The 23,892-nt window shown below is 47.5% G+C and overlaps 1 protein-coding gene across 1 annotated transcript in view; it reads left to right on the top strand.

The window, feature by feature from the left end:
* Nucleotides 1-943: 943 nt before the first annotated feature.
* Nucleotides 944-23,892, top strand: part of LOC102449468 (SITS-binding protein-like) — a 67,100-nt gene continuing 44,151 nt past the window's right edge. The window contains exons 1-2 of the mRNA XM_014577823.3: nt 944-1,957; nt 15,518-15,689. Of these exons, the coding sequence (XP_014433309.2) occupies nt 1,493-1,957; nt 15,518-15,689 (637 nt within the window). The 5' untranslated portion in view covers nt 944-1,492. The remainder of the gene's footprint in view (nt 1,958-15,517; nt 15,690-23,892) is intronic.

Genomic DNA, 23,892 nt, shown 5'->3' with positions numbered 1-23,892 from the left:
TTTAATGAGATCATGTTCTCTGTGAAATAAATGAGAGAGGAGAATGGGACTATGACGTGCCCTTTGAGTCCCGCCAGTGTAGGTCTAAAGAAGACTGCCCTTGCCAATAGCGCTGGGGCCCACAGGTACCTGATTAAACCCACTCATCGCTGTGTTTGTGGTTATGCGCCTTTCTGAGTCTGGAAGGTGGCAGTTTGCCTTTTCATAGCAATGCCACCGTCCAGCTATTGAAACGCCCTGCGACGAACAAGTACTCATAACATCTCCCTCAGAAATAGCCTCTTAGTTCAAAGGTTGTGCAAAATAAATATAATTAACATTGTAGGCCTTTACATATCCCTATTGAATAGGAAGTGTGACACCCTGAGCGCTGCGAAAAGATTCAGCTTTATTTCCTGGATCCAGTCATCTGAGCTGGGTCTGGCTTTGGAACATTAATACCCCTGCATGACATGGGTCAGCGAATGTTCATTCCAGAGGTTACTGTTACAGGAAGGTGTAGCTAACACACAGACTTCGCAGGAACCTGGGCCAATGAGCTAGTGTCCGTGTTTCTCTGTGGGAGAAGGAAAAAAAGCAAGAAATGGTTTTTACTTTGAAACACACTTATTTTACATGCAGGACACCAAACCAAGTGCCGAGCACTTAGGAGAGCTGAGCTGATCCTCTGCTGGTGTAAATCAGCATCTCTCCATGAGCATCAAGGGAACGGCGCTGATCTACACCAGCTGCGATTCTAAATGAAATTATGCTTTGCAGAGAAGCTTTTTACTATGCCACAGGTAGATTATAATTCTAACTCTTATATTTGGGGGAAGGAGGGCTAAAGAACTTGTGAAACTTATGTGAGTGACTTGCAATTTGGGGTAATCCCACTCACATCCTCCACTTTATAATCCGCGAATATCCACTGTGCTCCTTTCAGCACCACATGTCTGCTTAACGCAGCATTGCAAACCTGATCCCAAAGCTGCATGGAGACTAGAACGCTGCATTTTTCCCTATACAGCTGCTATTGCCCGCTCCCCTCCCCGTCCTGGACTCCCAATGTAATGGTTATATGAGATCCAAGCCTTTTTCAATGCATGTTTGTTTCTATAGGTCCACAGACAGTGTTCCTGATTAGGCACCGCTTGGCATGCCAGAGAAACGTCACAGCTTAAGCACCTGGGACGAATCTGGCAGGGAGATGGATCTGACACTACACGTTTACAGCTCTGTTTTGCAGGCACTCTCCCTTTTCTCAGCCAGTGCACTGCTGACTGGAATAACTTCCCCTTCAGCAACATGTGCTGAGCGGTGGAGAAAGATTTGAGAGGTGTTTTTCCTGGGTTTGATTTCTGGGAGGGGGAAGAGGTGAAGTTATTTTTGGAAAGGAGGGGGAAATAACAAAAGTTTAAAGAGAGTTTCCCAGCAGGTTCCAAAAGAGAGAGCTCCGTGTCCTGAAGGAGAAGCATTTCCTTGCGAGATTGCTGTAATACTTTGGAGTAAAATGCCCCATGCACGTCCCAGGACCCAAAGTCCAATCCCAGAGGTGACATGGGACTCTGGGCTCAAGGAGATGAATGAGACCTGGAAGGGAGCGATTGCCTGCCTAGGAGTAGCCGTCTTCTTCGTGATGACCATTGGGATTATCTACTGGCAAGTGGTGGACCAGCCAAACAAGAACTGGATCCTGAGAGGGAGCATCAGTGGTCTCGTCTGGGAGCGGAGGTCTCCCTCCCTCATCCTGCAGACGCTGAGCGAGGAGAAGACCCTGGTGGAGATCACGGTGGGCAACTTCCCAGACATGGAGCAGCCCTTTGTGAAGAACTTGTGCTGGCTGAACAAGACTGAGTTCTGCTATACCTGGGATGCGATGGCGGATTTGGCCATCTCCCTCGAACCTGGGCCCTCCATCAGCACAGAGTGCTACAGCATCAGCTGGACTCCTCTACGCTGCAAGGTGACACTAAAGGTAATGGGGCTTGATTTAGTTATAAAGCAGATGTGTGATTTTATTCATGTAGCCTTGTGCTTTCTAGGCCAGATCCTCCGCTGGTATAAATCAGCCTATCTTCAGTGAAGTCAATGGAGCCATACCAGAGGAGGATCTGACCCTATGTATTTATTAAACTAAAATCCAAAAGATTAACGTTTAGCTTGTCCTGCTGACAGGGCTGGTAGAGAGAGGGAGATCTAGTGTGTGTTAATTTTTGTGGGAGGCACCAGGATCATACAATGAGGGTGTGATCATACAAAATCCTAGCCTGATGGGTGCTCTGGGTGTTGTCACCATTAAAAATACACTAACAATGCTCAATTGGTCAACTCTTGCTACCTCCTTACGGTGATGCGGTGTTAACTAGAGGGCAGGAAAGTCATATTTAGCTAGAGACTGAATACACATATGTGCACACGCAAAATGACAATGGGGCTTGAAACCAAAAAGTCAGGAAAAAAAGGGATTCCTAAACACACTTGCAATGGATTTCGTCCAGTGGTCCCTGGTGGGAGTGTGGCATCACCCTCCTTCCTCTGCTTGTAACTACAAGGAACTTTTGTAAAATTAATAGCCACTGAAAATCTGCACTCGCTCTGAAATTCCTGTGGCTGTACCAAGTTTCAGAAGTTGCTTCTCTGTTAAAAATTGAGAAACTTCCCTTAGTTTGTGTGATGTTCTTGCAACTTGCACAGCATGTAAGTGTGTCTTATTAAACTTTATTTAGGCAAGGGAAGACCGAGTCAGCTTGTCTGTATCTAAGCACAGCGCTTTCCTTTTCCTTGAAACCTTTTCAGGTGTCAGCGCTGAGAAGACTGATAAAAATCTGATATTTGTTTCTTAATCTGTACATTGTCTAGCTAGAGACCTCTCTGCCAGCTGAACAGTAATTCCACATTTAAAACAAACTTTGTTTTGGAGTAATTATTTGAACGTGATCAGCAGATGCATGATGTGGTTTGATTTGTTTCAGATCTGTAACGGCAAGGTAATGAGTAGGATAGAGTTGATCATTTTCCAAATAAAAATAAAAACCGGTTGGAAAATATGATGTGGGGAAAGTCAGAAATGATAAGTGGGCCAGAGTTTCGACTGGTAGAAATCAGCTACTGAAGTCAGTCAAGCTATGCTGATTTACGTCAGCAGAGGGTTTCTATTTTAATACACCAGGCCAAATTTTTCCAACTTAATGAAATATCCAACTTGAGGGCAGGAGTGATTTTGCCCTATTTCTCAACAGTATTTGTTCCTCACTAGCACCCAGATTTAAAAATTTTTTTTACTTTGTAGTTAAAGCATTACAGAATTCAGAGATTCAGAAATTTTGCTTGACATTTAGTATCTAACAAGACCCCATAAGGACCTGAGCCAAGAATACGCATGTCATATGCTCAGGAGACAGTGAATAATTATGCTGGTATAGATTTGAATCAATCAGAATAAGACAGGATTCCGACACACCCAAAAATTAGAAAGCAGGAGCCGGATCCTTCACAATGCCGAGAGCCCCCAAGTCCTGCTGATGGTGAAATTGCTCAGCCATTTTCAGGTTCAAATCCAGGTGCAAAACTAACTTGTAGGAATAAAGTCGGTCAGAAAAGAGAAAATGGAATGGCAATAAGAGGCTTTTCGGAAACAATCCAGCCAAATTAGTTGGCTGTAGATGGCCCTTTATCAAAAGGTGGAATAAATTATAAATGTTGTTGCTGGTTGATTGGCTTTTATAGTGGTACTAAATATCTGCCTCAGATTGTCTCCAGGAGCTTAGTTTACATCAGATAACAAAAATAAACACACAGACAGTTAAAGCCATTTATTGATGCACTGTATGACACCAAGGCTATGTCTAGACTGCAAGCCTCTTTCGAAAGAGGCTTTTTCGAAAGATACTTTCGAAAAAGCCTCTTTCGAAAGAGAGCGTCTAGACTGCACACGGAACTTTCGAAAAAGCAAGCCGCTTTTTCGAAAGAAAGCAGCTAGTGAGTCTGGATGCTCTCTTTCTAAAAAGCCTGTTTGCTTTCAAGAACGCCTTTTTTCGAAAGAGCACTTTCGAAAAAAGGCATTCTTCCTCATGGAATTAGGTTTACCGCTGTCGAAAGAAAAGCCGCATTCTTTCGATTTAATTTCGAAAGAACGCGGCTGCAGTCTAGACGCAGGTGAAGTTTTTTTGAAAAAAGGCTACTTTTTTCGAAAAAACCCCTGAGTCTGGACACAGCCCAAGAAATCCTCCCTCCAAGCTGAGCAATAGAAACAGTCTGGTGACAAATGATTCTGTCTTGTGTTGACTGCATTCCATAGTGACACATACAGACCAGGTCGTAGGTGAGTCATGGTAGCGCCTAAGAAGTGCTCTGCCCCACCCCTCCCCCCACCGTACTTGATACCTTTGCCAAAATTTTGATTGCTATCATGCTCCCTCCCTGTTCCTCTGTGTCCCTCCCTGCACCCCTCCTTCCCCCGCAGGCACCAATTGCCGATGGGACCGATCCGCAGTTAGTGTCACATGACTCCATTGATTTATTTGGTTTGCACTAGGTAAGGATCAGCCCCAAGTATGTTAAAGTAATTTATGGCTGGTTTGGAGCCACAGTTGTTTGGTGATAGTGCCTGTTTTTCATGTATTCAGCTGTTCTTTTGTAAAGCCAAATATCTGACTTCCCTCCTGGTACCCCAATTCTGTATGAATCACTGCACAGAGTTAGGAGTGGGAGTCTTTTTTTTTTTTTAATTTGTTAAGTAGTTGAGGCCATAAGTGGGACTAGCTGCTAATGCTGAAACAGCCAGAAATCCTCATTCCCTCTTGAAATATGTCTGGGCCTTCACGGAGGCACCTAAGAGGCCTTGTTCTAATTGCCAGAGAATTTGAAGTCATGTGGGAGGTTAAGTCTTGCTGATCCTACTGCTTGGCAAAGAGGGAAGGTTTAGAAAGAGCCGAGGCGACAAGAGCATTTGAACCGAAATAATATAATTGATTGTATTTAAGTGGTTTAGGAAACCAAGTGGGGAGGTGGGGAAAGCCGTGTAACTCTTCATACTTCCCAGGTTTGTCTTTATTTTGTATTATGGAGGGGTAGTTATTTGTTGGCTCTTTTGAAAAATATTCTTAGAAGGTTTTTTTGGGGTGGGTCATTGTGTCACCAAACAAGTTGGCATGGAATCTCAAAAATTCTTCTGCTTGTCTTGCTGAGAAGAGGTTCCACTGATTGTACCAAGGTCCCCCAATACAATCTTTGGGAGGCAACCTCATTGGAGACTCTCTAGTTAAGTGTGGAGACTCATGTTTTACACTTGATTGACTGTATTTTTTTTTAAGTGCCACGCAACAAATTCAGAAAACTGAATTTTCATAATATTTAGAAGCTTTTGCAAAGGAAATATTTTAAAACTATCCCTTCTCGAATTTCCTGCTGGCAACCTGACGAGTCTGTTATATTGCCTTCCTGAAACTAAAGAACCAACCACCATACACTCAAATTCTCTCTCGCACTCTCACACACACAATGTTCAAATAACACTATTTAGGTTGCTGTGTTAAGAATGATTAGGAAAACCGACTCCTTGGGCATCCAATCTGTGCTCAGAATAAGGCAGGATCCTAACAAAATAATAGTATGATTTTGTAAAGACCATACCATAATGAATACTTGGTTGTGGACTGTGTTTGTAATCCTAAATCTGGCACTTCCTACCTTTCAGTTGTTTGATTCTTTAACATAAATAACATTATGCCTTCCAAGCATAAGGTGGGTGAAGTGAAGGTCTCTCACCAACAAAAGTTGGTTCAGTAAAAGATATGATCTCACCTACTAGTCTGTCTCCTATCCTGGGACCATCATGGATATATCACTATATACATCCTTTGAAAGCAGCTTTTTGTGTGTAATTTGTATGATTGGGGTGGTGAAGCTAATAGCAGATTCTGTAACATGCAACTCTAACAACTCCCCAAATCTTGGATCATTGCAGGATCTGACTCCCAAGACTTTAGCTAGATGAGCTATAGGACCAACCTTAGTGAGTGGTGGAAGAAGGCTGTTTTCCAGGGGAGAAAGGTGGGAAGGAATTGGACTGCTGAATCCAGGGCTGCTTCCAGGACTGAGCCCATTCTAGCCTGTCTCTTGCTCTCCCCAACCCCCAGAGTGTGGGGAGCCACATCTCTCCTCTGGAATGGATTGCTGGTGTCTGGTGCATTGTGTAAGATTTGGAAGCGGGGGTGTTGCCATGTCTCTCTCTCTCTCTCTCTCTCTCTCTCTCTCTCTCTTCCCCCCCCCCCCCCCCCCACTGGCTAGTATTTAAGGGAGCTTCTGCTCTATGCGGTACCCTGAGATGCAAAGGCGTGTGTATAAATCAGCCATGTACTGGTTCCAGGGACTTGTAGGTGTAGCACTTGAGAGTCTGTTCAGAGAATATAGACCCATTGCCCAGGAATTGAGTCAGCAGAAGCCAATGTAATCCAGGACTAAAGCTAGCTCCTTCGTCTTTCACTGGAGAGGCCAAGCAGCATGAAGGAGACTGTGCTTTGATGAGTTCTTCTGGTTATGAAATGAAACAGCCAGCAGTGTATTTCATATGAAGCATGCAGAGTTGTGCTTACCCCCGGCTAAAGTCCTGAAACAAGCCTGGCCTGCTATGTTGTAGCATTTTGGATGAGAGGGGGGAAACAGGAGAGACTTTCAAGTTCTGAGAAAGAAAGTCCTTTTCAAGTCAGGGATTAAAATGAGGGCAGTAAGTGGCCAACTTTAGGATTATCTTCAGAGTTATTTATTGTAAGATGTCTGCCTGGAAACCTTATGGGAAAGCCTATGTTACGCTGAACCTGGCTTACATAATTACTGGATTGAAGGAGAGCCAAATTCTCTGCTTTCGTACATTGATGTAGCCCCATTGAATCTGGTGCTGCCCTTATGGGAAAGAAGCTTCTAATGGTATCCCTGTGTGTGGCAAATATGGGGCCTATTCCCATTAAAGTTACTGGATTGCTCCCACTGACTTGCATAGAAGCAGGAGTAAATCCAGTTAGCTGTGTGGAGCCTTGAGAAACATGTTCCAGGGAAGGATGGCTAACTTGACGTGTTCAGCTGTGTGGTCACATGGACTGTGACAGCATTAATCGCTGGGATATCTTAAAATACGGCGATAGAATATAATGCTGGCTATTGTCAGCAGTGGTGGTGGGCCAAATCCTGCCTACACGTGCGCCACTGCAGATATGGAGTAGCTCACTAGGTGTCACTGGAGTTTCCTCGAGACATAAGATCATGTACCTGAGGGCAGATTTGTTCTGATGTCTTCCCAACCCTTGGAATCCAGGGCCGGCCCAGGAGCAAGCCCATTCTACACTGGCTCTTGCTGTCACCAGCCCCCAGAACGAAGGGAACTCCTGCCCCACGTCTTGCCTCTGGAATGGATGGTTAGCATCTGGTGCATTGTGTAAGTTTTGGAAGTGGGGCTGCTGCCATGTCTCTCTCTCTCTCTCTCCTGCTGCCGAGTATTTAAGGGAGCTTCTGCTCCAGAATGAAAGGTGCCATACACTGAAGGTATAGCTCAGCATCCTTGGCTACTCCTCATTTACTAGAAGCAGAACTGAAATCAGACTCAGTCATTTTCATTCTTGCGCCCACAAATGTCGCTAGTATCTAGGAATAAATGTCAGTCCCCATCTATGAATGGAAGATGGGAGAATATCTGGTCTCGAGACCAATGATGTTCTCATACATCTGAAAGGGAAAACAGACAGCCAGCAGGTTTGACAGCATGCTATTATAGGACAGGGATGTTTAATACAAGTTGAACCTCTCTAGTCTGGCACCCTCGGGACCTGACTGGTGCTGAACCAGAGAATTTGCTGGACCACGGGAGGTCACTATTGTCTAGCAGCAGTACCAACACTTTCACTGTTTACTGGGCTCTTAGAAGACATTTAGGGGTAAATTAGAGCTAAATAACAGCACAGAACACGGAGAGCCAGGATGGTGGTTGCAAACAAACTTTATGGGACTGCGGGAAACTTGGCCACACCCATGATAAGCAGACATCTGGCTAACTAAAAGCATGCCAGACCATGGATGTTGTTGGACCAGAGTGTGCCGGACTAGAGAGGTTCAACCTGCAGAGAAAGGATTCTCCAGAGTGTTTCTTTTCCCCACAGGAAAGAGCTCAGCTGGGATATTAATGCTTTTTATCTCGCTCAAACCCCTTTTCTTCATTGAAAGGTTTTATATTAATGCTTCACTCCATATGTACTGAGTGTATCCCGGAGTCTGATTGCAGCTGGTGTAGACATACCAGAAGTAGCTTTAATCTAGTTAGCTCAAGAACCGGAGCAATGGAACTGCAGCATTGTAGGTTTCAGCTCAGGCTAACCAGTCAATTAACCAGGGTTCTGACCAGGCTTGTGTGTTTGAATATGTTGCTGAACAAGGGCTATGTGTAGTAATACACCCACACTGCCTATTATAATGCGACAGGGTGGGGAGAGATGGTGATAATGGACGGCAGTATGTTGTGCTATAAAGGAACATAAGAATGCCAGATCAGACCAGTGAGCTGACTAGTCCAGTAATCTCTTTCTCAGACTTGTCAGCACCAGCTGCTGCAGAGAAAGGTACAAGAAACTCTGCAGGAGGCAGTTATGGGATAACCTGCCCCCATCAAATGGGGATTCTAACACCCTGCCCCATAGCACCCCACTCCCCAAAGTTGGTTTATGCCCTGAAGCAAGTGGGTTTGTGTCCTGTCTGACCCTGTGTGTGTTATTCACTACTGTAACCTTGGACAGTCTTGTTGTGATTATACATGTATTATCCTGCTAAGCTCTTGGCCTCAGTGGTCATTTTGTTGTAGTGAATTCCACACATTGTGTGTTGTATAAATAATATTTCCTTTTCACTGTTTGGAATTTGTCATTTTCCACAGTCAGTGCCTGTCCACGTGAAGGGTTCTACTGGTGGCATGTGTTTGGGATGGCTGTATTGGTTAGATATATTGTTCAGAAACTGTTTTAGAAATATTTTCTCCGTGCTTTGTTTCAAACATAGGCACCATTTTCCATATCCTATCACAGTAAATTCATTATGTTGTGACTCTCTGGCAGTGGATTATTGCAAAATGCAAGAAAGAGTATTTGAGAAATAACTCACAGGCAGATCGCAATGGCCAAGACAGCCCACTGGATAAAGTACATCTGTACTATTTTCTACCTCACTGTTTCGTTTAATGATTGTTTTATAAAGAACATTACTGGAAGGTTAGAAAAAGCTAGACGGGGGAATAGAACATAACCAAAGCTGAATGGTTGTTTTTCGTCTTTAACACACAGCTCATCTAGAACTGCCCTCAGTGGTTTTACTGCTTTTTGTGGTCCCCCTCCTCCTTTGGGATGGTTTACGCACAGCTTTTCTTTTCCCCATCTGGTCCCTTCCCTGCCCATGTTCTTTATGTTTAAACATGGCCCATGTTAAATAAATTAGAACCGGTTTACCTGATAGGTATGAAACCATCCTTAATTCCCCATTAACAACTAGCGGAAACATAGAATCATAGAATCCTAAATCTGGAAGGGTCCTCAAGCAGTAATTAAGTCCAGATCCCCGCCCTCATGGCAGGACCTACCGCCATCTAGATCAGGGGTGGCCAACCAGTTAGAGCCGAAGAGCCAAAATAGCTGTGGACAGAGTGCAAAGAGCCCAGCATTATATATTTATTTTTATCTGTCTATCTATAGATAGATATAGTACACAAAATGTAGTGATAAAAATAACATGACAGGACATTTTGGACAAAAACCAATAAAAAGGTCTCTGGTCACTTAAAAAATTCACAGCCAATCAATAGATCTTCAGAGAACTTGACAAAAAACAAACATCAAATAAAAAAAAACTCTTAAAAATACAGAAATATTCTCACACTTAAAGAAAAAAAAAAGCATCCCCATGATGTATTTTAAATTTAACACTACTGCCCTATTATGTCCTGTGAGTTTTTTAAAATTAAACTGAACTGAGAAGTAAATTAGCACAATCTGAAGTGCTTGTTTCACTCCAGCTTGTTGATCTCTGGTTTGGTTTCCTCATTTTTTTTTACTTATAAAGATTATGGCTTTTTATAGTTCTAAAAATTCAGGTCTGTCCCAGGCTGCAAATATGAGAGGTTCAAAAACAATAAGGGAGAGACTCATATCTCAGAATAATTGCTTCAGCCTGGCAAACAATAGCCTTTGAATTGTCTTTAAAGAAACACAGTGTAAACCAGGTACATGCTGATTCGTTTTTTGTCCTGGAATTTAAATATGACCTCTGTGTTGGCTGCCTTATTCTGCATCCATGAAGACTTTGAGATTATGGTGCTTCAGCCCTCCACTCTAACCCCATCCCTTTCCTCTCCCCCATAGCCAGGCACCCCCAGCCTGTTCTAACGCAATGCCCTCCCCTCCTGCAGAACCAGGCACCCTCAGCCTCCTGCTCTAACCCAATGCACCCACCTCTCCCCCAGAGCCAGGCACGCTCAGCCCTCCGCTCTAACCCAATGAACCCACCCCTCCCCCAGAGCCAGGGACCCTCAGCCCCCCTCCTGACCCTCAGCCCCCCTCCCAACCCTCGCTCTAACCCAATCCCCCTCTTCTCCCCCAAAGCCAGGTCCCCCTCCCAAACTAATGCCTGGGTCTCACTGGAGCCGCCACGCGCTTCTCCCTCCGGGCGCTGGGGCACGTGTGAAGAGCAGCCTGCTGTGAGCAGTCTGGGCATGTGACTCAGAACTAGCAAGAGCAACATTTCTTTGAGCAAAGAGCCACATGCAGCTCGAGAACTGTGAGTTGGCCACCCCTGGTCTAGCTCATCCCTGCCAGGTGTCTGTCTAATCTTCTCTTAAATATCTCCAGTGTTGGAGAGTCCACAGCCTCCCCAGGCAATTTATTCTAGTGCTTAACCACCCTGGGTATGTCTACACTAGAGCACTAATTCGAACTAATTTAATTCGAATTAGTTAATTCGAACTAAGCTAATTTGAACTAGTGCATCTAGACCTAAAAACTAGTTCGAATTAGCATTTTGCTAATTCGAACTAGCATGTCCACATTGAGTGGACCCTGAACCGAGGTTAAGGCTGGCCAGAAGCAGTGCTGGCAGGGCATCAGGTTAGGTCTTAGAGCGTGGAGCTGCTGCCTCAGGCTAGCCGAGGGCTGTGCTTAACGGGACCCGATCCCCACCCCGGACAGACAGTTCTCAGGGGTTCCCCGCTTGCAAAGCAGTCCTGGCTTGGAGTGTCCTGAGTGCCCACACTCGGCACATCACAGCACTCGGCCATCAGCCCGGCTGCACTTGCCGCAGGCTGCCATCCGGGGAGGGGGGGGATCAATCGGGGGGCTGCAGGAGAGCTTCCACCCCAAGGAGCCCACAGAGCCACCCCAGTCCTCCCCATTGGGGGCTCGTACCCCATTCCTCCCTCACCTCCTTCCACTTACCCCTCCCTAACCCCCCCTTCCTGATGTACAAAATAAAGGACACGTGTGTTCAAAAATAGAAACTCTCTTTATTGAACAAAACTGGGGGAGACTGGGAAAAGGAGGTGGGAGAGGGGAAGAGAGAGGGTGGGAGAGGGGAGGGCAACTAAAATGATCAGGGGTTTGGAACAGGTCCCATATGAAGAGAGGCTAAAGAAACTGGGACTTTTCAGCTTAGAAAAGAGGAGACAGAGGGGGGATATGATAGAGGTCTATAAAAGCACGAGTGGTGTGTAGAGGGTGCATAAAGAAAAGTTCTTCATTAGTTCCCATAATAGAAGGACTAGAGGACACCAAATGAAATGAATGGGTATCAGGCTTCAAACTAATAACAGGAAGTTCTTCTTCACAAAGCAAATAGTCAACCTGTGGAACTCCTTGCTGCAGGAGGCGGTGAAGGCTAGAACTAGAACAGGTTTAAAGAGAAGTTAGATAAATTCATGGAGGTTGGGTCCATGGAGTGCTATTAGCCAGGGAGTAGAAGTGGTGTCTCTGGTCTCTGTTTGTGGAAGGCTGGAGATGGATGGCACGAGACAAATGGCTTGGTCACTGTCTTCAGTCCATCCCCTCCAGGGTCCCTAGTGTTGGCCGCTGGGCTAGATGGACCTTTGGTCTGACCCAGTACGGCCATTCTAAGCTCAGGGCTCAGGGTCGGGGGTCTCACTGGACCACCCTGATTTTCATGCAAACCTGCTCCTGGGTGGCCAGGCTGGCAGCTATCCTGCCCTAGACGGCCACTTTCCTGTGCCTAGTGCAGAGGTCATGGATGAGGTCCACGATGTCTGCACTAGACCAGGTGGGCGTCCTCCTCTTGCGGACCTGGGCAGGCTCCCGGGAGCCGCTAGCCTGGTCCTGGGAAGAGGCGGAAGGCTGGGTGGCAGCGGGTGGCTGGTTCATGCCGTGCCAGTTGCAGGGTCTGGTGACTGGGTGCTGGTAGGCTTGCACCTGGCACGGGCACCGTAGCCAGACCGTGCCCCTTTAAGGGCTCTGGAGCTGGGAGGGGGGCAGAAGAGTTTCCCTGGTGGTGCCCAGAGTGGCCACCAGGAAAAGCTGGGGAGGGCTAGCCTCCCACTAGTTCGAATTAAGGGGCTACACAGCCCTTAATTCGAACTACTTAATTCGAACTAGGCATTAGTCCTCGTAGAATGAGGTTTACCGAGTTCAAATTAAGTGCTCCGCTAGTTCGAATTAAGTTCGAACTAGCGGTTTGCCTGTGTAGCACCTATCAAAGTTAATTCGAACTAACGTCTGTTAGTTCGAATTAACTTTGTAGTGTAGACATACCCCCTGAGAATTAGGAATTTTTTCTAGTGTTTCTAGAGGGGTTCCCCTAAGGCTTGGTTCTCAGCCCAGTGCTAACTCATTATTTTTTGTCAGTGGTCTGGAACAAAATATCAAATGATTGCTGATAAAGTGTATAGCTGACACAGCCTGGTAAAGAGGGGTGACCTGGATTGCTTAATAAAGGGGTGTAATCAAATGTGCACTATTATAGTGAGGTGCAAGATCATGCCTCTGGGAGCAAAATATGTAGGCCATGCTTGCAGGGTGAGGGACAGCATTCTGGAAAGCAATGACTTTGAAAAAGTATGGCTGGCACGGGATTGAGGGGGGAATGTGTATGATCAACTGAGCATAAGGAGTGAATACCGAATAAGGAGTTGGAAGGTGGTGTTGTCACTGTGTGGGGCTCTGGTGAGACCACCCTTGTTATGTGGTATTCAGTTCCAACATCACCATTTTAAATAGCATATTGGAACACTGGAGAGAGTTTAGAGACATGCTAAAAGAATGGCTTGTGGTCTATAAAATGTTCCTTATGATGAGAGAGACTTAAGACAAATAGACTGAGAGTATCAAAGAGAAGGTTACCAGGTGACTTGATCTGCACAGGGAAAAGAGGTCTGGTTCTACAGGGCTCTTTAATCTAGTAGACAAATGCATAACAGCTGGAAAGTGAAGTCAGCAAAGTTCAAGCTGGAAATAAGATGCACATTTTTAGCAGTGAAGGTAATTAACCGTTGGAACAGATTACCCAGGAATGTAGTAAAATTCTCCATCGTTTGGCAACTTTAAGTCAAGACTGGATAGCTGTCTAAAAGGCACATTCTAATTCAACCACAAGTTACTGGGCTCAGGGAAGGAACCCCTGGGTCAAAATCTATATGGCCCATGCACATGCTTGGTCCTGTGAGGGATGGTGGTCTTGCATTGGCTGGAGCACTCACACACCATCCCCCAGTATGGTTACAAGTCTGTGGGCTGGCAGGAACATGTAGTGCAGATCTGGGGAACCTTTTTTTAGGTCAGGGGCCGCTGACCCACAGCAAAATCAGTTGGGGCCGCACACAAGTGAGAAGCAAAAAAACAAACAGACCCTCATTAACATGGTCCCTGACTGAGAAGAAAGACGCTCCCCACATTCCCCTCACACACCAGAGCCTGGGGGCCTGGGCTAGTAGATTTTGTGTGCTCCAGCCCTGCAGGAGGAAATGGGGGGGCCAGAGCTCCAGTGCGGGCTCCCCAGTGCTGGGGTGGGAGCCCCAAGCCTCAGGGGCTGGATCCAGGAAAGCCAGGGGCACATCCCGCACTTGGGCCTTAGGTTCTCCACCCCTGATTTAGTGGCTCAGGTCTGTGGACTGCTCTTACGGAAGCCCAGGCCGTCCTTTCTCTGCCACACTGGGGCTGGCAGTCCAGGTGTGCGGCAAAGGCCAGGGCATCGCCAAGACTCTCTTTCCGTCATTTCCTAGCCTACCCCCTGTCTCCCTAGCAGCCTAGTGATTGTCTGGTGATTGCCTTTCAATGCCCACTCCACTGAGAGGGGTCTGGAGGTGCATCCCCCTCATGCACAGGCAAGGGCTCTACTGTGTCTCCCCTGGCAGTCTGCAGCTCCAAATGGAGGTCTGCTCCAGATGGCACCGAACTCCTTCTGTGTCCCCTATAGGAGCGACCCGAGCAGCTCCGCTCCCTTGCACTGAGCTCCCTGACCTAGCTGTGCTGTGCCAGTGACAGGTCAGTCGTAGAGATCCCCACATGCCTGTCCCTTGGTGAGCTGAAATGCCACCGAGCCAGCTTTCCTGCCCTCTGGGACACCCTGCTTGCTGAGTCAGGCTCTCTGGCCTCTCCAGCACGGGCACCGAGATGAGGCCCCAGCCCACAGCTGCGTCATACAGACACTGAGATCCTCCCAGCTCAGGAAGTGGGGAGTATGGAGGAGCACAGCAGGAAGATCCTATAAAGAGCTGATAGGCAGGCACCAGAGGGAGCATGTAACTGGCCACGGCCAGTCCATGCCAGCAGTCTTGCACACCCACTCCCATCATCTGTCACTGGACCTGTCCCCAATTCACCACTGGTGGGTGGGCAGCTGGTGAGCAAGGATCTGGTCAGCAGTGGGACCCACCAGTACTGATGGGAGGGCAGAGAGAAAATACAGGGCAGTTGGCCCATTTTTTAAAATGTAGGGTCACCTTCAGGGGAACTTATATACAGGACTGGGGGGCTGGAGCGCGGGTTCCCCAATGCTGGGGGAAGCCCTGAGCTTTGGGGGACAGATCCAGACAAGCTGGGGGCTGCATCCAGGCCTCGAGCTTGAGGTCCCCCACCCTTAGAGATGCATCCTTTTAAAAGGTCATGCTTTTTTTTTTAGTTCTGTCTCATGATTATTGAATATTTGGGCAGCCAATGGTAACACTGGAATAAATAACATTGTGCACTTGGAGAACAGTCTGCCTCAAAGCACTGGGAGAACATTTACTTGTTAATCCTCATAGCACATTAGGAAAATGTGGTCATTATTCTGGGAGAGGCCACTGGGGAAGCTTGAAAGAAAGAGATTCTGACTTTTCAAAGACCCTCTTAGTGAGTCACTGGCTCAATGTTCCTAGCTCAATCCATTTAAACCTGTTCCCTTGCAAAATACATTGTGTATAGAGTCCTCTCCTACTTCTTTATTATCCTATGTGTTATCCTATATACCGGTCCCTGAACCAAAGAGTTTTCTATCTTTATTTTTAACAGAGTTCTGTGCTTGATTGCAGGATTGTTTTTCAATGACTAATGTCTCCTGGTACGGAGGAGCAAGCATCAAAGCCCAACGCTGGCCTTTGAACACTGTGAATACAAAGTCCCAGCCATTTGTTATCAGCAACCTTCCCCAAAATCCCTCTGGCTATGGACCTGTCTTAGAAAAATACTTTTTGGGATCAACAGGTAAGAAAATTTTCCTTGCTGTGATTTCTCATGGTTGTTGACACACACTAATAGGGCCTTGTCTACAGTGACATGTTTTGTCGCCAAAACCTGCCTTTTGGCAACCAGTGAGCGTGTTTATGCTGCATTTTGACTTTTCTCAGGAAAAACACTCAGTTTTGGTGACAAAAAAACTTCTACCCCTGCAAGAGACTTTTGTCTTTTCCTGGCCAGTGTGGAGTCTGCTGTTTGTTATATCAAGAGAACTGGCTTCTGCCAGTATCCCACAATGCCTTTCCTGATGAATGTGCTCAGTGTTTTGTGATCTCTGTTGGCTTGCAGGCATGAGCCCCTCCCTTTTCAAAACTCCTGGAAGTGTCTGACAGCTGAGTGAGCTGCTGTTTGGGGAACAAACAAAGAACAAATCATTGGAATGCACCTGTTCTGCTGCTGCAGAGGAAGGGCTGTACAGACAGCTGTGCTGCTTTCACATTCCCCAGCACAGAGAACTCACAAAGCTACGAGGGAATCCCAAGAAGCGCAGGGATCAGCTCTGCTTTCCCACAACTCTGCTTTGTGGGATGCTAACCCCCATTGTTTTGCTCTGTCTATAGAGTACTAGCAATGTGGCCTTAAAATGTCGACACTGAGAGGCAGAAAAACTAGTTTGACCAGTTTTCAGTTTTGGCAACATTTGCACTTTTGTTGCCAATCTTTCCCAGTGTAGCCATAGCCTAGCTAGCCCCACAGCTTTGGTGGTATACTTTTAGTGATGTTGACCTGGAGGAACAATTTGTATTCTCCTGTAGTGGAATTTGAACCAAAGAATTTGTGACTCAGAGGTTGAAGTGCTGCCAATATGCAGTTCTCCATGGATCCGCCGGTGTCTATGAGCAAGTAACTAATGAGCCAGATTGAATGCCTTGTCTTTTCTCTGCCCTGCTACTTCATACCGTGTTAATTGGAAACATTAACTGCTGCAAGAGGTAACTGGATTTTGAAAAGGACTGACTGGACACATGTTAGGACACTGATAGATCTAATAGTTATGCAAATTAAAACAATGAAGGATAATCATATCTCGCATCTGCGGGTGTGAGGTGATCATCTGGAAGATCTCAATTCCCAAATACAACACTGCACAACTGGTTAGGAGTTTTACCCATCCTCTGAAGCGCCAAAAGTAAGATATCCGACTACACATGCCAGGGATCTGCCCTGGCAGAAAATCTTTTATTGATTCTTTGCGGTGCGGGCTGACCTGACAATGCCATTCACAGAGGGCAACCCAGAGAGACAGGTCTGGAAAAGCCCTTGGCAGCTAGCGCTATGTACCATTGCCAGACTCATGGCGTGTGTGTTTGGGTCTTTAGTGGCATAGGTTACTGAAGGTCATGGATAACTAGTTCAGTTGCAGAATCTATTGTGCAAATTCTTCTTTCATTCATGCAGAGGCCTGGCCGAACAGATGAAACGATGCCTCAGGAGGATGTGCATGGCAACTCAGGGGAGGCTTTTCCCATCAGTCTTAAGCATAATTCCTTAAACGTCTTTCCTCCAGCGCCACGTCTCCACAGCCTCACACCTTAGGTGTATGGTGACATCTGTGCAGAGCAGGTGTGCTGCCGTTCTGACCACAGGGTACATTGGAATATGAACGTGTACCCCCTGTACACGGTCAACCCTCACAGTTACATGCAGCTCCCCTCCTCCTCTGCTGCCTATGTCGCAGAGGCAGTGGGAGGGGAGGGAGGCAGGAGCCAGTGCACATGGAGAGCTGGCTTTTAAGCTGGCTCCCTGTGCATTCTGGCTCCCACAGAGCCACCTTGCACCCCTCCCCCCCTGCTGCTGCCTCCCACAGGCTCCCCGTGAGCCGGCTTCCTGTGAGCTTCAGTTCCCGCAGAACCACCCCTGCTGCTGCAAGTACCAGCTCCTGCCTGCTCTCTATCCCCCCACGTGTAAAATTTCAGCAGTTGCACATCCCTAATCTCCAGTGGCTGTTGAAGGTGGGATGGGACCAGGTGATCCCACCTGGGTAAGCAGAACATCTCCAGTATATACACATGTACGAGTTCTGATTAAGCCAGCACACTAAAACTAGCCGTGGGAGTGGGGTGGTTACCTGCTCCTCCTCCATGCCTGTCTCTGCCAATTGACAACCTACACACAGCTGGACGTGTCATTTGAGGAGTAGATCTGGAATGCCAGATGCAGCTGCAGCTACATGCAGCCTTCTAGCTGGCTTGCAATCCCTCCTGATCAGCCTGACTGTCTTTCTGCTCTTACTCCTCTGCCTTCCTGTTCCTTCCCTCATTCCTGCAGCTGCCAGCTGTAGCCCATGACATGTCCTTTCTGCCCCTGCAGCTGGGGTACCAGTCATCTAACCTCACCAGCTTGCACAAATTCCTCCGACAGTCCCCAACCCTCAAAACTCTTGCATTTTTTAAAATTCAGGAATGAAGAGAATTCTAAAATGTGAAGGGCTGGGTTGTGTCTTTTGGCCTCAACATGAGGAAGAGCTTCCTGTGTATGCGGCATCCACCCAAAAGTAACCCTGGGAGACCTTGTGACTTGAGTGACAATCCTTTCCTGCCAGTGGGTGGTGGGTGAAGGTCCAGCTGAGAAAGCAAAGCCCCAGACCCGACCCTTCTGCCTGAGGCCACACCCCTTCCACAAATTCTCCCCCTGTGGAACAAAGCCTGGTGCCCACCCAGGGTTACTCCCCCTAGCCCACACTTAGTGTACCCTGTCCCAGCAGGTGGCATGGCTCACCCTTCCCAGGTGGCCAGAACCCCTGGGGCAGACACGCAGCAGCCTGATCCTTCCTGGCCAGCTGGAGAGCTGGGCAGTTGTGTCATGGCCCCAACCCTCCTGGGCAGCCAGAGAGCTGCACTCCCTTGGTGTATGTCTACACTACAGTGCTAATTCGAACTAACTTAGTTCGAATTAGTTAATTTGAACTAACGCGTCTAGAACTAAAAACTAGTTCGAATTAGCGTTTTGCTAATTCGAACTAGCATGTCCACATTAAGTGGACCCTGAACAGGGCTTAAGGATGGCCGGAAGCAGTGACGGCAGGGCATCAGAGGAGGACTTAGAGCGTGGAGATGCTGTCTCAGGCTAGCCGAGGGCTGCGCTTAAAGGGACCCGACCCCCACCCCGGACAGACAGTTCTCAGGGGTGCCCTGCTTGCAAACCAGTCCTGGCTTGGAGTGCCCGGAGTGCCCACACTGGGCACATCACAGCACTCGGCCATCAGACCGGCTGTACTTGCCGCAGGCTGCCATCTGGGGAGAGGGGGCAATTGGGGGGCTGCAGGAGAGCTTCCAACCCCAGAAGCCCGCAGAGCCAGCCCAGTCCTCCCCATCGGGGGCTCGTGCCCCATTCCTCCCTCACCTCCTTCCACTTACCCTTCCCTAGCCCCCCTTCCTGATGTACAAAATAAAGGACAATTGTGTTCAAAAATGGAATCTGTCTTTATTGAACAAAACTGGGGGAGACTGGGAAAAGGAGGTGGGAGAGGGGAAGAGAGAGGGTGGGAGAGGGGAGGGCAACTAAAATGATCAGGGGTTGGGAACAGGTCCCATATGAAGAGAGGCTAAAGAGACTGGGACTTTTCAGCTTAGAAAAGAGGAGACGGAGGGGGGACAGGATAGAGGTCTCTAAAAGCAGGAGTTGGGTGGAGAGGGTGCATACAGAAAAGTTCTTCATTAGTTCCCATAAAGAAGGACTAGAGAACACCAAAGGAAAGGAATGGGTAGCAGGCTTCAAACTAGTAACAGAAAGTTGTTCTTCACAAAGCAAAGAGTCAACCTGTGGAACTCCTTGCTGCAGGAGGCTGTGAAGGCTACAACTAGAACAGAGTTTAAAGGGACGTGAGATCAAGTCATGGAGGTTGGGTCCATGGAGTGGTATTAGCCAGGGGGTAGGAGTGGTGTCCCTGCCCAAGGTTTGTGGAAGGCTGGAGAGGGATGGCACGAGACAAATGGCTTGGTCACTGTCTTTGGTCCATCCCCTCCAAGGTCCCTAGGGTTGGCCGCTGTCAGCAGACAGGCTACTGGGCTAGATGGACCTTTGGTCTGACCCAGGACGGCCATTGTAAGCTCAGGGCTCAGGGTTGGGGGTCTCAGTGGACCCCCTTGATTTTCATGCACACCTGCTCCTGGGTGGCCAGGCTGGCAGCTCTCCTGCCCTAGCCGGCCACTTTCCTGTGCCTAGTGCGGAGATCGTGGACGACGTCCACAATGTCCGCACTAGCCCAGGCGGGTGCCCGCCTCTTGCGGTCCCGGGCAAGCTCCCGGGAGCCGCCAGCCTGGTCCCGGGAAGAGGGGGAGTGCTGGGGGGCATCGGGTGTCTGGCTCGAGCCATGCCAGGTGCAGGGTCTGCTGGCTGGGTGCTGGCAGGCTTGCACCTCGCACGGGCACTATAGCCAGCCTGTGCCCCTTTAAGGAGTCTGGGGACAGGAGGAGGGCAATAGAGTTTCCCTGGTGTTGGCCAGAGTGGCCACCAGGGAAACCTGGGGAGGGCTAGCCTCCCACTAGTTCGAATTAAGGGGCTACACAGCCCTTAATTCGAACTAGCTAGTTCGAACTAGGCTTAATCCTCGTAAAATGAGGTTTTCCTAGTTCGAACTAAGCGCTCCGCTAGTTCGAATTAAGTTCGAACTAGCGGAGCGCTAGTGTAGTGCCTATGAAAGTTAGTTCGAACTAATGTCCGTTAGTTCGAACTAACTCTGTAGTGTAGACATACCCTTGCTGTAGCCCCTGCCCTCCTGGGCATAGGGTTGTCAGGTGTCTTGTTTTTGCCTGGGCAGTTTGGTATTTTGGCCTTCTGTCTGGTTAAAAAAACAACAACAGTGAATACCGGACATGTTACATGTCTGGTATTTTTTGTTCTCCTCGGACGGCTGTTTTCATCTGCGGGGGGGAGGGCCGGAGGGGCGGAGGGAGAGCGAAGAGTGTAGTAATTTAAAGGTGCAGCAACCTCTTTTTTTTTTTTCCCTTAATCAATTTTTTCTTGCCTGTTTGGGATTTTTTGTGAAGGTATCTGGCAACCCTAGCTGGGCAGCCGTTGGGGAGTGTAGGCAGTTTTGGGAAGGCAATGCCTCTCCTTACCTATGTTATCTGCTGCCCATGTTTCTGCTCCTAGAAGACAGGCAGCTGTACAGTGCACTGCTGGCCAATAGAATCAGCAAATTCTCTCTGCCCGATTTGGCATGCTGGCTCACCTCCTCTGGCTGGCAAGTTGGAGAGACAGGAGAGCCAAGGCATCACCCACTCCCAACTCAGCTGCTTGAGGAAGGGAGTAAGCAGACAAACAGCCCTGTCTACTTCTATGTCCCCACTCCCAAGATCTAGGTAGCCAGCCTAGAAGCATAGGGGGTGGTTCCTATTATGGACACACAGTCAAAGGCTGAATCTAATATAATGAACTTATACTGTGTTGCCAGCTCTGTTTTGTATGACTCTCATGGTAATTGGTGCTTTTCTGAAAGACCCAACTCCTAGAATCAGGTGAGTACATGTGCATTTCAGCGTTCCTTTACAAAAATAAAAGTGCCTAGCCCTCAGGACTGCAGAGAGAACTTGAAACATACCCAGAGTGCAAACCTAATAACTGTGAAACAAAAAAGGCAGAAACCTTCCCCACCCCCAGTGGTTTATAATACCATGATTTTAAAGCCAATCTCATTACTGTAGTTGGCTTGATTTTTTTTTTTTAACCTTTGGGGTTAGAAATGTGGCAAATATAAGAGTGTGAAATGTGGATCCTGGATTTGGGATTTGTTTGGGAGTTAGTGAGGTGGTTTTTACAGTAGGGATGTGAAAGGTTAACCGGAAAGCATCGCCCTTCGTGGGTGATACTTACCAGTTCTGGTTAACTGGTGGGGACTGGAGCAGCTCCCCAATTGCTGTGGATGCTCCGGGCATCCAGAGTAGCCCCTGTCCGCAGCGGGCCCAGGGAGCCGCAGGTTGGGGCTGCTTCACCCTGGCTGTTGCAAGGGGGTGTGCTCCAGGCTGTTGAGCTGGAGTGCCCCCCCTTAATTGGTTAACCAATTAAACCTGAAATAAGCTTCATGTTTAACCAGTTAACCAGTTACACAGGATTTTACATCCCTATTTTACACACCCACAGCCTTCTGTATGTTTAACAAAAGTACCCTCAGAATGTTAAGGAGGCAACACAGGGCTTTCCTCCTGGCAGTTTTATGGCAGGATGTCGTGTTCCCCTCCCCCCCCCCATTCAGATAGCACATGTATTTGCATGAATGTTTATGGAGCTGATTAGAAGTCAAAACGTCATATAGAAACTAGAGGCCTGTCCCTGGACCTCTGAAGTCAATAGAACTTTTACCATTGGCTTCATCAGAAGCAGGATCAAGACCCAGATGTAGAACACTTGATCAGGGCTTGTACACTAAGAGCCTTGAGTTAGAGCCGGATCAAATCGTGGCCAGGCTTCAAAGACTGAAAGGGTCATGTTTGATCTGTAAACACAACTTTCAGGCATGAACTATAAATCTGTCATGGGAAATGGATTTATGGGGGCCCGGTATCTGAGCAGTGGAATGTTTTAGTGAAATCCAACGTGTAACATAATGACTTTTGGTTTGTGTCTTTTTTGGCTTAGGCTGAATAGAATGAGGACAAAAGAAATTGCTTGCCTAGGAATATTATAGATAGTTTGCTGCTTACACGACAATTCAAGAGCCTGATAACTGTATATTACATATAGCTATATATTTCTTTTTCCCCCAACAAGGAAAGCTCCGTTCTGATGCAGAATTTTTTTGGGGGGGAGTGTCAGTCAGATTTTGATTTTTACTGTACTTGTTCTAGCTAGGTTGGAGAGGAAGTGTGGTCTCAGGATTAAGACATTGAGATTCAGGAGATCTTGGTTCAGATTCTAGCCCTGCCACAGGCTTTTTGTCTGGTCTTGGGCATATCACTTTATCTCTGTGTGCCTCACTTCCCCAGCTGTAAACTGAGAGAAAGTAGTGCTTCCTTTTTCTCAAATGTGGTCTTCTCCCTGGAGAAGTTATAAGACAGATAATATGTTGTTCTGAATATATACATCTAGCACATGGAAGCTCTGGCCTTAGTTGGAGGCCTTTGAATTCTACTGTTCTTCAAATTCTTCATGTTTCTTTCATTTCTTACCAATGACTATGCTGTCTCATCCATAGTTTTGTTAACCCTCCAGCCCTGTCAAGAAGTCAAATAATGTACTTTTTTGTAACAAAACAAAACAAAAAACCAATCCAAACAAAAATATTTTTGTGAAATTATAAAAAAGGGTTACTTTTTTAATGTAAAGGTCTCTATCAAAGCTGTTCCCCACTCTGGCACTCCGAATGCAGAAGGTGGGAGCCCATAAGAGAGCTTCAAACCCTTGCCTCTACAGGCACTGGTTACAAAACCTTCCCCCCGAAATCCTAATACACAGATTTGGGAGAATTTGCTGCCCCATCAAGTGCTTTTGATCCTTAAAAAAACCAGGGATGAACACTTGAAACCACCTCAAGGATACTCCAAGCTCTTTTGCCCCAAAAGAGCTTGAAAAAGAAAAAAGAAAAACAAGCTGCAGTCCCTGGTAGCTGACTCCTCAGTCAGAGGCATGCAGATACATACAGACAGACTTTCCAGGACACAAAAATCAAATCACCACCTTAAAACAAATGATTTTTATTACAAAACAAAAGAGAAACTTGATAAAGCATACTTCGTTGCCAGATGTACAGAGCAACTAAGGAAAACAAATTAAAAACCAGAGAAAAAAGTCTCAGCACAAATTTTAGATGGTAGTAAATGGGGAAGGCTAGCATAGATTCACACAGAGCAGTTCAAACTAAACCACAAAATAAAGAAAAATTACCCTGAATGCAACTGGACTCGCATTCCCTGGTACTCACTTCTAATTTTCTCTTTGTTCAGTCCAGGGCCGGACTGAGGCATGGGTGAGCCGGGCAGCTGCCCAGGGCGCCAACCGATGGGGGGCGCCTGATGGCAGCTGTAAGGGGTGTGCGGCATCCCTTACAGCTGCCATCAGGTGCCGCGTGCATGGCTCCCACAGCGCCGGCCCGCCCGCATCCCCGCGGAGCCGGCCAGCAACGTCCTTTCCCCCCACGGCCGCGGGGCCCTACACGGCCCGGCGCGTGCGTGTGGACTGGGCCACGCTTGCACCATGTGGCCCGGGGGCGGGCCCCGGGCTGCGCGCCAGCAGC

Source organism: Pelodiscus sinensis, chromosome 4 (genome assembly GCF_049634645.1).
Source record: "Pelodiscus sinensis isolate JC-2024 chromosome 4, ASM4963464v1, whole genome shotgun sequence".
Classification (NCBI taxonomy): Eukaryota; Metazoa; Chordata; order Testudines; family Trionychidae; genus Pelodiscus; species Pelodiscus sinensis.
This window is presented reverse-complemented; position numbering and strand designations above follow the sequence as displayed.